Source organism: Myotis daubentonii, chromosome 1 (assembly GCF_963259705.1).
Source record: "Myotis daubentonii chromosome 1, mMyoDau2.1, whole genome shotgun sequence".
Classification (NCBI taxonomy): domain Eukaryota; kingdom Metazoa; phylum Chordata; class Mammalia; order Chiroptera; family Vespertilionidae; genus Myotis; species Myotis daubentonii.
In genome coordinates, this window is record NC_081840.1 from 73,649,422 (window position 1) to 73,661,727 (window position 12,306).

The following is a 12,306-nucleotide window of genomic DNA, read 5'->3' on the forward strand; positions in this document are numbered from 1 at the left end:
GCTGCTAGAACAAGAGAAGTCACTCTCTGTTCTTGCTCCTCTTTATCCCCAGCCTGTGGGTGATGTCTGGTTCATCCCTCTGGGGGCAGGAGACTGTGGGGTCTTATATTTAAAAACACCAGAAAGACTGACTGCATGCTTCGGCAGGGGGAGGAGGGTGCTGCAGAGGGATTCGGAGCTAGGGGGAGGACGCTGGAACCAGTTAACACCCCCTCCATCGTGGGACCCACTTCCACAGGGAGACACACCAGGCAGAGTGCTGGGCATGCCCTGCAAAGCTCTCCTGCTCAAATTTTCTTCCAGGAGAAGGAAATTTATCGCTGGCCAGCCAGAGAGTCCCTGAAAACTATGCTGGCTGTGGGCTGGACTGTGGAGAGGACCAAAGAAGCAGAAGCCCTAGTTCAACAACGGGAAAATGAGAAGCTGAGAAGCATGTCCCAGGCCAGCCAGGTATGGCGGACACCACTGGGCCCGCCTAGGAAAGCCCTCCTGGGGGGGGGTTCCCAGGCCAGGACCACCCATCGGGAGCCCTGGGGGTCCCTGGGATCCATCTCTGGTGGCTGATGTTGGGATGCTGGTGAGAATAAGGAGAATAACAGCAACCCCGGTGATTCTGCCTGTGCTTCCCTAGGGCAACAGCTACAGCCCTGCCCCGCTGGACCTCTGCAACGTGGCGCTCTCCAGGGAGCTGCAGGTCAGTGTCGCTGCCTCCAGGGCAGCACAGCTTGCTTCCTAAAGCCCCCAAGTGCAGCATAGATTGCCCTCCAAGCGTTTGTTGTGTTTTAAAGAATAAAAAGAAGGGAAACAATGCCTAGAACATCTCACCACTGAAATACAAACCTTGAAAAGGGGCACATTGGGCAGAGGCCACAGGGAAGGGCTCAGCAGAAGTAAGCAATCATCTAAGAAGGTGAGGCTTTGTGCTTCAACCAGGAACATCCTAACAGGTAATCACTCAACAAAAGGAAGAACAAACAAATTACTGTATCAAAACCCACAACAGGCCCTGGCTGGCTTGGCTCGGCTCAGGGGATAGAGCGTCGGCCTGCTGACTGACGGGTGGGGGGTTTGATTCCGGTAAAGGACACGTGCCTGGGTTGCTGGCTCGATCCCCAGTAGGGGGCGTGCAGGAAGCAACCAATCAATGAATCTCTCTCATCATTGATGTTTCTATCTCTCTCCCCTCTCCCTTCCTCTCTGAAATCAATAAATAAATATATATATTTTTTAAACCCACAACAGAACTGATAACAGCTAGGCAAAAATCTGCAAAGACCCCTGGGTATGGGGGTGCTTTCCTGGTCCCAGTAGGTCCCCCCAACCATGAGGACACTTGCATATCTCATAGCAGATTCACTTGAGTTCCCAGAAGGTGCAGACAGGCAATAGAGTAGGACTTAGGCACGTACACCAAGAAGATGAAATAAAAGGCCTTAAGCTGCCTCCGCCAGTCCTGCCCTCCTGCACACACAGCCGGGCGTGACCGGCCCCAGCCAGGGGCCATTGCTCCCTCAGACCTACCCTTTGGCTTCAGAGAAAGTTTCTTTCCAAAGTGCACATTTGAGGTCACTGTTTCATGAACCTTAGAGAGATAGTTCTATCTGGGAAATCTAATTTGCAGTAGCCTTCCCTAAGACATGGCTGTTTTTAGTTTGCTAAGCTAAAGGCTTTCAGGGATCCTAGACTTTTCCTTCACCGGCACTTCCAGCTCCCAAATCTCAGGTCCTATGGCAGATCAAGTGCCACCAAAATGCACTTCCAAATGGAAACGTGTGTCTGTCGTGAATGCATCAAACCGCCAGGATAGTAAGTTACAAGGGAGGGGGAGAATCCGAAACTGTTTTCTGTTGTATGGGAAGATATAAAACTAATGAGGTGCTGAAGCAGACTAACATACCGTTAGCATTTGGTGGAGCTCTGCCCCCCAGGCTGCCTGAAAAGCCCGGCAGGCATGAGCCCGTTGTCTTGCTTTCTCTCTGACGGTCCTCTGCCTGGTGGGACACAGGGGATGGTGGAGGTCATAGCTGAGAACTATCACAACATCTGGGCCAAGAAGAAGAAGCTGGAGCTGGAGAGCAAAGGTGAGCCTGGTTCCCAACATCACCCCGAAGGTGAACCGGGGCAGGTGTGCTTCCCTGGAAGCGCTAAGGAAGAGCCAAATATGTTGTCATCTCTCACTTTCCTGACCCAGGTGGTGGCAGTCACCCTCTTTTGGTTCCATATGACACCTTGACTGCCAAGGAGAAGTCTAGGGACCGAGAGAAGGCACAGGACCTGTTTAAATTCCTCCAAGTGAATGGCATCGTGGTGTCTAGGTAAGTCGTCTTCCAGGTGATGTTAGCGCGCTGGGCGGGCTTGGAGGTGTGGTCTCCCTCTCCAGGTATTTAATCACCTGCCTACAAAACGGGTCAGAGCAAGGATAGTGGGTGTCTTTTGAAATAAGAAAAACATTTTATTTTGCAGGATGAAGCCCTCTTTCCTGACATAAACAGGACCAATCAATATTAATTTTAAAAATCGGTTACAGCACAATATAAACTAACAAACAAAACAGAAACAGGCTCATATACACAAAGAACAGACTGAAGGTGGCCAGAGAGGAGGGCGTTTGGGGAACTGGGTGAAAAAGGTGAAGGGATTGAGAAGTACAAATTGGTAGTTACAGAATAGTCACTGGGACCTAGAGTGCAGCATAGGGGCTGTAGTCAATGATATTGGGATAACTATCTATGCGGCCAAGTGGGTACTGGAAATTTCGGGGGTCTCACTTTGTATATGACTGTCTAAGGCTCTAAGCACTATGCGATACACCTGAAACTAATGCAAAAATAACATTGAATGTAAGTGGTAATGGGGAAAAAACTTTAATAAAATAGGAAAAATTCAGTTACAGCAGAGTCATGACAAATTGTACACACACACCGTAAACATTTCATTGTAACTTAAAACATGTAAATATGCAATCGTTCACAAGTCTTGGGCTCTAGGCCAGGCCTTTCTGTGTATGCTGCCCCATTGATTGCAGTAATAAACCACATCCATCCTACATCCCCAGCGCTTTGCAATCATGGCTTTTCTTTAAATCAGCGAGACTTAAGGCACATGCTAAACAATGGAAGTGCAGTATTCTTCTAGGTGCTTAAGTGTGTGTGTTTTTATTTCCTCCCCTATCTTTTACAGTTTTCTCGCCCATACCTACTTTAAAAAACTATGTATTTGGTTCCTGGCTGGGTGGCTCAGTTGGTTAGAGTTTCATCCTGTACACCAAAAGGTTGTGGATTCTATCCTTGTGGTCAAGGCACATATGGGAGGCAACCAATCATTGTTTCTCTCTCTCTCTCTCTCTCTCTCTCTCTCTCTCTCTCTCTCTCTCGCCTCTCCTCTCCTCTCCTCTCCCTATCTTTCTTCCTCTCCCTGCCCCTTCCTCTCTCTCTCTAAAATCAATAAGCAGATCCTCAGGTGAAGATTAAAAAATATATATGTACATGTATGTATTTGGTTGCAATTGCAGGTCTTTGCAAAATATGCAACTTAGTTCTCATAGAATCAACAGTTCTCTTGACACTTTTATTTTGTTGTTTTATATACTATTTAATTAAGTTACATAACAATAATAGTAAGCATCAGTGACATTTTATCTCAGACTTAGATTTTTCAGAATTATCTAGGTGAATGTTTTATAGGAGAATGATCTTGGCTGCTTACGTCTTAAAAGCAGAACCTGTTTTCCTGCTGGTCAAAGGCCAGTGGTGGGCTGCGCTGCATAGGGCCCTGTGTGCTGAGCACTTTGTGGAGTGAAAAGCAAGCCGGTGTTCCTTTCTGATAGAGCCATTCCTCCTAAAAGAAATGTTTGCTGAGCCAGCTGCTGTTTCTTTTTGTTTCCTACAGAATTTTGCTACTGAATAGCAGAAAACCAACTAAAAGCCTATACAAATATCTCGGTTATATCTCATATAAAAAAATAACTAAACGTATTTGCCATATTGTCGAGCAGGAAAGGGCAGGTCGCAGGAGACAGCCTCCAGGGAGGCATGTGAGAAAGGCTCCCATCGTCATTTTAATCCCAATCTTAACACCAAGAATGCGTACTGTGATTTGCTGATAAATCACTTGCTCGCAGAAATGAAAAGTTCCTCTTTACTATAACTAACGAGAAAATCAAGGAAATAGAAGGGAAAAGAAGAAAGATAATTGAATTGAGGAAACATGTCCTAGTGGCCATTTGCCATGGGCCAGAGCCTGTGGTGGGCACGTGGACCTATAGATGAGGAGGCGAGGTCCCTGTCACTACCGAGAACTCCTGGTTTCTGCTTCTCACAGCTCAGACCTGCTCCATCCTCAGCTTCCCCTCCCTCAGTGGCAGTCCCTTCTCTGGTGCTCAAGCAAGAAACCTTGGCTCTCCTCTTTTTCTCCCAGCCCACATCCAATCCTTCAGGAAATTCTGATGGTTCTGCCTGTAAGATACCTAATATCTGATCACTTCTCACCACCTCCATGCTGTCATCATGAAAGAGCCTCCTATCTGCACTCCCTGTTTCAACCCTTGTCCCCACAGTCAACTTTAAACCTAGCAACTAGAGTAACTCTGTTACAGTGTAAGTCATAGCATGTCATTCCTCTATTCGAAGCTTTCAATAGCCTCCCATCTCAGAGCAAAAGCAAAATTCGAAGGATGGCGCACAGGGCCCTAATGATTTAGTTCCCCTCCCACCTACACCCTCCTGATTGCCTGCTCACTTCCATGCCATCCACACTGGCCTCTGCCATATGCCTTCAACTCAGCAGCATGCTCCCACCTCAGGACCTTTGCATCTCCGCTTCCTATGATGCAAAGCTCTTTCCCCAAATGTCCATAAGCACATTCACTCGCCTCCCTCAAGCCTTTACTCCGATATCCTGCACCCCGGGAGAGCAGCACTGATTATTCTGTTTAACCCTTCAATCCACTCTCCCCCACTTCAGACACTCTCGGGCCCCTTCATCCTGCTTTAATTTTTCTTTTCTTTTTTTCACAAAACTTATAAACTTCAAGCATTCCATATAATTTATATATTGTTTTTATATATATTTATGTATATATAAATTATTTATATATATATAATTTTTTTGTCTGTTTATAGCTAGCATGTAAGTTCCAGGAGGGTGGGGGTTCTTGCTTGCTTCTCTGACTTATTCCCAGCTCAATATCTGTTGAATAAATAATAAAGATATTTTTGAGAAAAAAAAATCTTTTCAGAAATTATTGTAGCACAGGTGTCACGTGCTCAGAGAGGCAGTCCCAAGTACAAAGGGAAATTAGTCAAATGAGTCGAGCCACTGAGCCAGAATAAGGAAAATGAAGTCAATGCAGGCAGGATTGCTGATGCACCAAAGTCATGTAGTTATCTCTGTTGCTTCCCGGGGTTTACCCGCTTCTGACCTTAGAGGTATGAAGGATATGGAGCTGGATGCCTCCTCCATGGAAAAGAGGTTTGCCTATAAATTTTTGAAGAAGATCCTGAAATATGTTGATTCTGCTCAAGAGTTTATTGCCCATTTGGGTAAGTATCCTTGCAGTATGTCACAAACATGTATGCTTCTCATAACATCTCACCGTATCAAAGAATTTGATATTTATTGATCAAGGAATGAGGCCCTCAGACCGTAGCTGTTCATGATTCATTTAGGCATATGTGGGGAGGAAACAGTGGCAGAGATACCTCCCCACTCCACCCAACTTAAAAAAAAATCAGTTTCATGCTTGGTTTCCATGCTGGGTTTGATTGAACCACTTGTCATTTTTTTCATATAACTTGTCCTATTTTAACTTTCCCTTTGTTTTGCTTTGAGACCCTGGGCATATGACTTACCCACTCTGAAGCTCCTTTCTCATCAATAAAGTGGAAAAAGGGAAAATAATAATTTTTAATTTTAAAAAATTAGGTGGAGAAATGGATAGTGAAACAGCTTAGAGAATTGACACAGGAAGTAACTAACCAGCAGAACTGTAAAGTCCTTTGTAAAATAAAAGATACTTTGTCAAATGGCCTGTTCATGCATGGCCTTGAGAAGAGCTGCTCTGCTTCTAAAACGCTGTGACTGGTTCCTGTTTTTTAACTCTGACCAACTTGGTGTTACTTGTGTCTTTGTAGAAGCCATTGTCATCAGTGGGAAAACTGAAAGGTCTCCCCATGACCAGGAGATCAAATTCTTTGCCAAAGTAAGTGACTCTCTGTGCATATCTAATTACTTTCTTCTTAGGATCCGTACAGTTTAGGGTACAAGTTAAGCCGACCCCACAAAGATATCCAAAACTCCAATGGCTCCGATGAGACAGACATTTCTCCTATTTCTCTCCTGTGGAACATTCCCGAGGCAGAAAGGTGGTCCGAGGAGGCAGGCAGCCTGCTCTGCTCCACGCATCACCCAGGGTCTCAGGCTTTTCTCTGATGCTCCACCGTCTCTTATGGTGCGGTCTGTGTCCCTGTGGTTCTAACAGGCTCACCTGTACCATATCTGTGGGAAAGGGGGAAGGGAGAGAGGGAAGGGAGAGGGGAGGGCAAGCTGCTACTTTTTTAAAAGCTCTTTCCCAATGGCTAGAACTTAGTCACTTTAGCCTCACCTAGCTAGAAAGGAGACTGGATAGTGCATTCTCCAGTTTGGTGACCTCATCCCAGCTAAAACATGGGGGGTTTTATTGCTAAGAGAAAGACAGGGGGATGAATCTGGGCGCCAGTGAACAGTCTCTGCCAGACAGCCCCATTCAGAGGACTAATTGCATGGGCAGCCGTGGGTCAGCCATGTTCTGAGAAGCAGTGATAGAATGTGCCAAGCTAGTATTGCTGGGCCAGGTACCTGTTGGATGCCATGCCCAGGAAGTCATGTCTCAGTGCAGGCGACCCACAGGAGCCCCCTGACAATGTTGACTCGGGTCTGTGCTCATTGGTGGTCTTATCCTTTCACACACACCAGGACCTCTGGGTGCAGGCACAGAAGAGGAAAATGTGTTAGAAACAGAATCACTGGGTAGAGCAGGGGTGGGGAACCTTTTTTATGCCAAGGGCCATTTGAATATTTATAGCATCATTCCAGGTCCATACAAAATTATCAACTTAAAAATTAGACTGCTATATTTGGTCAAACTGTTAATTAATTTACCCCTAGTGCCTTGGCAGGGCATGCAACCCGTGGGCTAGACGTTCCCCACCCCTGGGGTAGAGTTTCCTGGAAGGACAGAGGCTTTTGTTCACTGAGCATGAACTTTTTCAAAGGGACCAAAGGAAGGGCTTTGGCTGGCTTCCTGGAAGTTAATTTCTGGTGGGTTTTCCAGGTTCTCCTCCCGCTAGTTGACCAGTACTTCACCAATCACCGCCTCTACTTCCTGTCGTCCCCGCTGAAGCCCCTTAGCAGCAGTGGGTATGCCTCCCATAAGGAGAAAGAAATGGTGGCCAGGTGAGTCTACGCAAGAAAGAGAAGGTCCTGGTGCCGATGTGGTTTATATACACCCCCAGACTCCTGGAGGCCCAATGAGTCTTTTGAAGAAATGAACTGTATCCTGATGATTGGTGGCTCAGAGGTTTTGGTTATCACTCGTTTTTTAAAGTAATTTTATTCATACTTATCTATGTATTATTATCTTGGCAGCATAGAAAAGTGCACTGTTTGGGGGTTTCAGTGGGGCTGGGGGAAATTTATATATCAGGTCAACTTCTATCCTGAAATAACATTTAGAAAAAGGTGAAGGTAATTCTGCAGCTTAGGAAAAGCAAACACACAACATTGAGAAGAAGCAGATTAATGCTGTGTTCAATCCCATTCTTATCAGGCTTCTGAAGCTTAAAATTTAGGAACAGAATCATATCTTACAAATTCTGGTGTGGACGATCTGAGATTTGCAACCTAGAGCAGCATAATTCAAATTAAATTCTTAATAGGGAAACATTTTTTATCAAAAGAACCAGCCCTTGCCCAGCCAGCATGGCTCAGTGGTTGAGTGTCGACCCATGAACCAGGAGGTCACAGTTCAATTCCCAGGTTGCAGGCTAGATACCCAGTGTGGGGCGTGCAGGAGGCAGCTGAGCAATGATTCTCTCTCATCACTGATGTTTCTATCTCTCTCTCCCTCTCCCTTCCTCTCTGAAATCAATAAATATATATGTATTTTTTTAAAGTACCAGCTCCTCTACATTTTATAGGGCATAGCACATGGATGCCTCAACAGAGAAGAACAAAAGGGATGCTTCATGATCAGGCTCAGAGATGGATTCCACCATGCCTCAGGTTCTCTCTGGGTTTGATTTATGAATGGCAAAGAATTAAAGACTGCAATGAAAGCAGATAATCAAACCCTTCCCTAGCATCCACTGATGGTGAACAGTGGACATAATCCTATCTAATAAAAAGGGAACATGCTAATTGACCCTCACACCATCACAAAGATGGTGGTGCCCACAGCCAACAAGGAGGGAATATGCTAATTGACTGTCCCACCCTTAAAGATGGAGGCACCCACAGCCACAAGATGGCGGCGCCCAGTCCCCTCAGCCACGCCACGGCAAGGCCGGGCCATGCCACGTGCCTGCCTCTGGAAACCCCCCTGTCCCTTCAGCCCCCCAGCTGCCCAGGACCAGCCCAAGGAGCAGGCAAACCTTGGATGGCAGCTGCCCAGGTGCCTAGGACCACCCGAGGCTCAGGTAACCAGGGCCGGCCGAGGCTTACGCTGCTGGAAGTGGCAGCAGCAGAGGTGTGAAGGGGTATCCCCTTCCTCTGATCGCTGGGTCACCTCCCACCCCTGAGGGCTCCCAGACTGTGAGAGGGGGCAGGCCGGGCTGAGGCACCCCCCCTCTAGTGCATGAATTTTCATGCACTGGGCCTCTAGTACTAAATAAAAACCCAGCTGTTTAAAAAAAAAAAAAGACACAGCTGTTAGGTATTAGCATCTTTGGGAAGATATTCAACTTTAAGATTTAGCTAGCATTTATTAAACACACATGGCAATGCAGTGAGCTTGATTTTTCATAGGAAGAGGTGCCCAGTTGGGTATCATTACCCCAATGCTTTAAATTCTAAGAATATAATCTCCACTTTACAGATGAGGAAACTGAGGTTTGGTCAGGTTGATGCCAGTGCCTAAGGCAATAGGGAATAAGCTAGGGTAGAAATGGAGGCCCAGTCCTCTCTGTCTGGACCCAGTGCCATTTTCCCTGCACTGCCATTACTTAACTCATTTGTTAAGAGAAGAGGAACCCATGCTATCAAAATGGGGTACACTTGGAATCCACTCTGGCCAATGATTTCTAAGTATTTTCAGGATGCACCAATGTATTTTGTAAGAAGTCAAGAAATTGAGGGGCAAAAATGAGATACTCAGATATATCAACAGAAAGCAGGTGTGTCTGTTTTCTTCTATTTTTTTAGATTATTAATTCATGGAAATGTAACATTTGTTCAGCCAGGCACCATTTGTCACGGCTGGAGCTGATCAGCCTTGCAAATAGCTCTCAGACCCAGCAGCATGCCTGCCGCCTTCTGTGGAGGCAGTGGTGCACACTGCACCTGCTCACATTCCCAGACCCCTCCTGTTTGCATCCTTCACCCCTGCCGCACCTCTTCTGCACTGGATGCTATTCACTAGGGCTTTCCAGGCTCTCTCCTGGGGTCCCTTTAGTTTATCACCTTCAAATTCGGAGGAGACCCAGGCCTCTCACAACTCCGGGCTAAGGACAATGCTGCTGCTTAAATCATGGGCCCCTAGGGGACAAGGAGGAGCCTGTGGAAGTTGGCCTTGCTGGCCTGAGAAAGCACGTCCCACAGCAAGAGGAGCCATGTTAACATTAAGATCAAACAGCAAACCACCTGCTTTATCTAGAAAAGTGTTATCTCGTATTTATACAGAGCATGTGTTTATTTCACCAGAAATAAGAAAGCCCCTAATTCTAAAAGCTAAGGGCAGTGTGACTACTCTGAACTTACGAATGAGAAAACTAACACATTGTCCACCATTAAGTGGCTTCACCCACAGCCCAGCTGTTCAGGGCAGAACCACAGAACTCCCATTTCTCCTGACTGTCCCCCTCCCTCAACTCTGTGAGTTATCAGATGAGAGAGAGAGAGAGAGAGAGAGAGAGAGAGAGAGAGAGAGAGAGAGAGAGAGAGAGAGAGAGAGAGAGAGAGAACACGAGAGAACACTGGGGGAAGAGATAAAAAGAAGCAGTCAGATTTCATTTCATACTACCTGGATGCCAACTCTCTATGAACTCATTCTAAGTCCTCTTAAGCTCTAGCCTGGGGGTTCCAACTTATTTCCACTGCAGAAATAATGACTAACCAGTAGGGACTTAGGCTGTGATTTCTAGGGGACATCCCTGAAAGGCCCAGGGTGTTCACTGGAAACCACTGTAAGGTGAGCAAATCTTCATCCCCACCAGACGCAGGATGTAGTAGTATTTCTTCTCCATTTGAGCTGTCCCCTGAAAGACTTCGCCCTGGGTGGGGCACAGAGCCTGCAACAAGCTGTGAATGAGACTTCAGCTCAGCCTCACCTTGGAGTACCAAGTGTTTTCATTCAGCCTTCCCTCTTTCTGTTCCCCCGGGAAGGGCTATTTTCTAAAGGGGTCGCCAGGTTGTCTAGCTGTGCTAGTGTCAGCTAGAATTCAGAGGCATCCCCTCCTAAGAGCACAGACAACACAGGTCAATGACAGCCTAGTGCCCTTACACGGGGTCCATCAGGGCCCATCGGTAGCGTGTTCAGAAACATTCAGGGCTCTTTTCCAGCTACCCAAGCCCTCTATTAGGCACTATGGAAAGTAAAACAGTAGACACAGCTGGACCTCCAGGGCTTCCACGGCAGACAATATGGGCGGAAAGCATGGAGTAGGGACAGAAAGCACAAAAGCAGAGCAGATGGACTTTCCTGGCCTCCAAAGACCCAGCTAGGACAGCAACCCAGACAGGCCCATTGATGAATGGGAAATGACAAAGGAAAGCAATTTCTTACATTTGGGGCTCCACACAGTGTTGCCCATACCTGAACCATTAACATTCTTCCAGCACCACCTTCCCGCTCATCTCCCAGCAAAGGGCTCACACCCCAGTGAAGGCTGCAGAATAGTTTGCCATCTACTGCAACAATGGAAAAATTATGCTTCCGTCCAGAATCCTTGTTTATCCCTGAATGTCATACAAATGAACATTATTTATAGTACTCTATAGCAAGGGGTGGTTTGCAACAACCGGCTCACTGCAGAACACTGTAACTGATCCAGAAGGCTTGTTCTCTGTAAGGTTGGAGCTGCCCGCGAGGTGCCTTTCATGACTCTCCAACAAGACTATGAGAACCACGTGCTTTCCAGGTGTGATCCAGTGGCTTGTTTGAGGAGAACACAGTGCATCTTGCTAGAGTGCCATTCCGTGCTCTCTGTTACAGCATGGGGGTGCAGGGGGAGGGACGAATTAATCCTTGAATCTCTGTGCCTCTCCGACTCATGCTCTTTTCTGCTTCAGCCTGTTCTGCAAACTTGCCGCTCTTGTTCGGCACAGGATTTCCCTCTTCGGTGAGTGAGACAGGTATTGCTAACGGGTGCAATTCTCCCTGTAATTATCCTGAACTCACATTTTGGCTTTATTTGTGGCTCCTGCAGACAACCTGAGCCTGGGGACCAAGGTGTCACCTTAATTTGCCATAGAAAATTAGTCTGAAGTATGATAAATGACCTCTCTATCCCTTGAACAATTCAGATTTTCCACACCAATGAATGTTTTAAGCTCTGCCTTCAACATCCATCCTAAAGCAATATGTCAGGCCAGAGATAAACGCATCATCCCTGCCCATAGGCCTGGCATGTTGTGTGTCAGTGGTTAATTATGCCAGGCTGTGGTTTGTGTGTATTGAGAAGGTTGTGTTTGAAAGATGGGTTGAATGGTTCAGGAAGTCACGGTGACATTTTTTATTCTAGGGAGCGATTCTACTACAATGGTGAGCTGCCTTCACATCTTAGCTCAGACACTGGACACAAGGTAAGTCTGCCCCGTTTTTCCAATCGTTTCTCAAGACTCCCTCTCTAACCCTCTCCTCTCACGCATGATTGTACTGACAAGAAGACGTGTCACTGCGCTGCAGGAGCTGGAGGGTCGGGGTGGGGGACACAGGGAAAAGCTGATTCTCACCCTGGTGTTAGCCCTCTCATTTCTCAGTTCACGTGGCAGAGGGCCCACTGTGGCGTGTGCTGAACAGTAAAGGCTGGGCATCGGGCCATTCTTGTCTTCTCTTCCTGAGGAGTTCATCTTTGAGAAGATAAAATAGATCATGTGGCACAGTGCCACTCTGTA

The 12,306-nt window shown here is 46.7% G+C and overlaps 1 protein-coding gene across 1 annotated transcript in view; it reads left to right on the forward strand.

The window, feature by feature from the left end:
• The window catches only part of RYR3 (ryanodine receptor 3), a 546,057-nt gene that overhangs the window by 446,598 nt on the left and 87,153 nt on the right, over positions 1 to 12,306 (forward strand). The window contains 9 exon segments of the mRNA XM_059705681.1: positions 304 to 450; positions 632 to 694; positions 2,006 to 2,081; positions 2,192 to 2,315; positions 5,425 to 5,540; positions 6,132 to 6,199; positions 7,310 to 7,431; positions 11,482 to 11,531; positions 11,934 to 11,994. Of these exon segments, the coding sequence (XP_059561664.1) occupies positions 304 to 450; positions 632 to 694; positions 2,006 to 2,081; positions 2,192 to 2,315; positions 5,425 to 5,540; positions 6,132 to 6,199; positions 7,310 to 7,431; positions 11,482 to 11,531; positions 11,934 to 11,994 (827 nt within the window).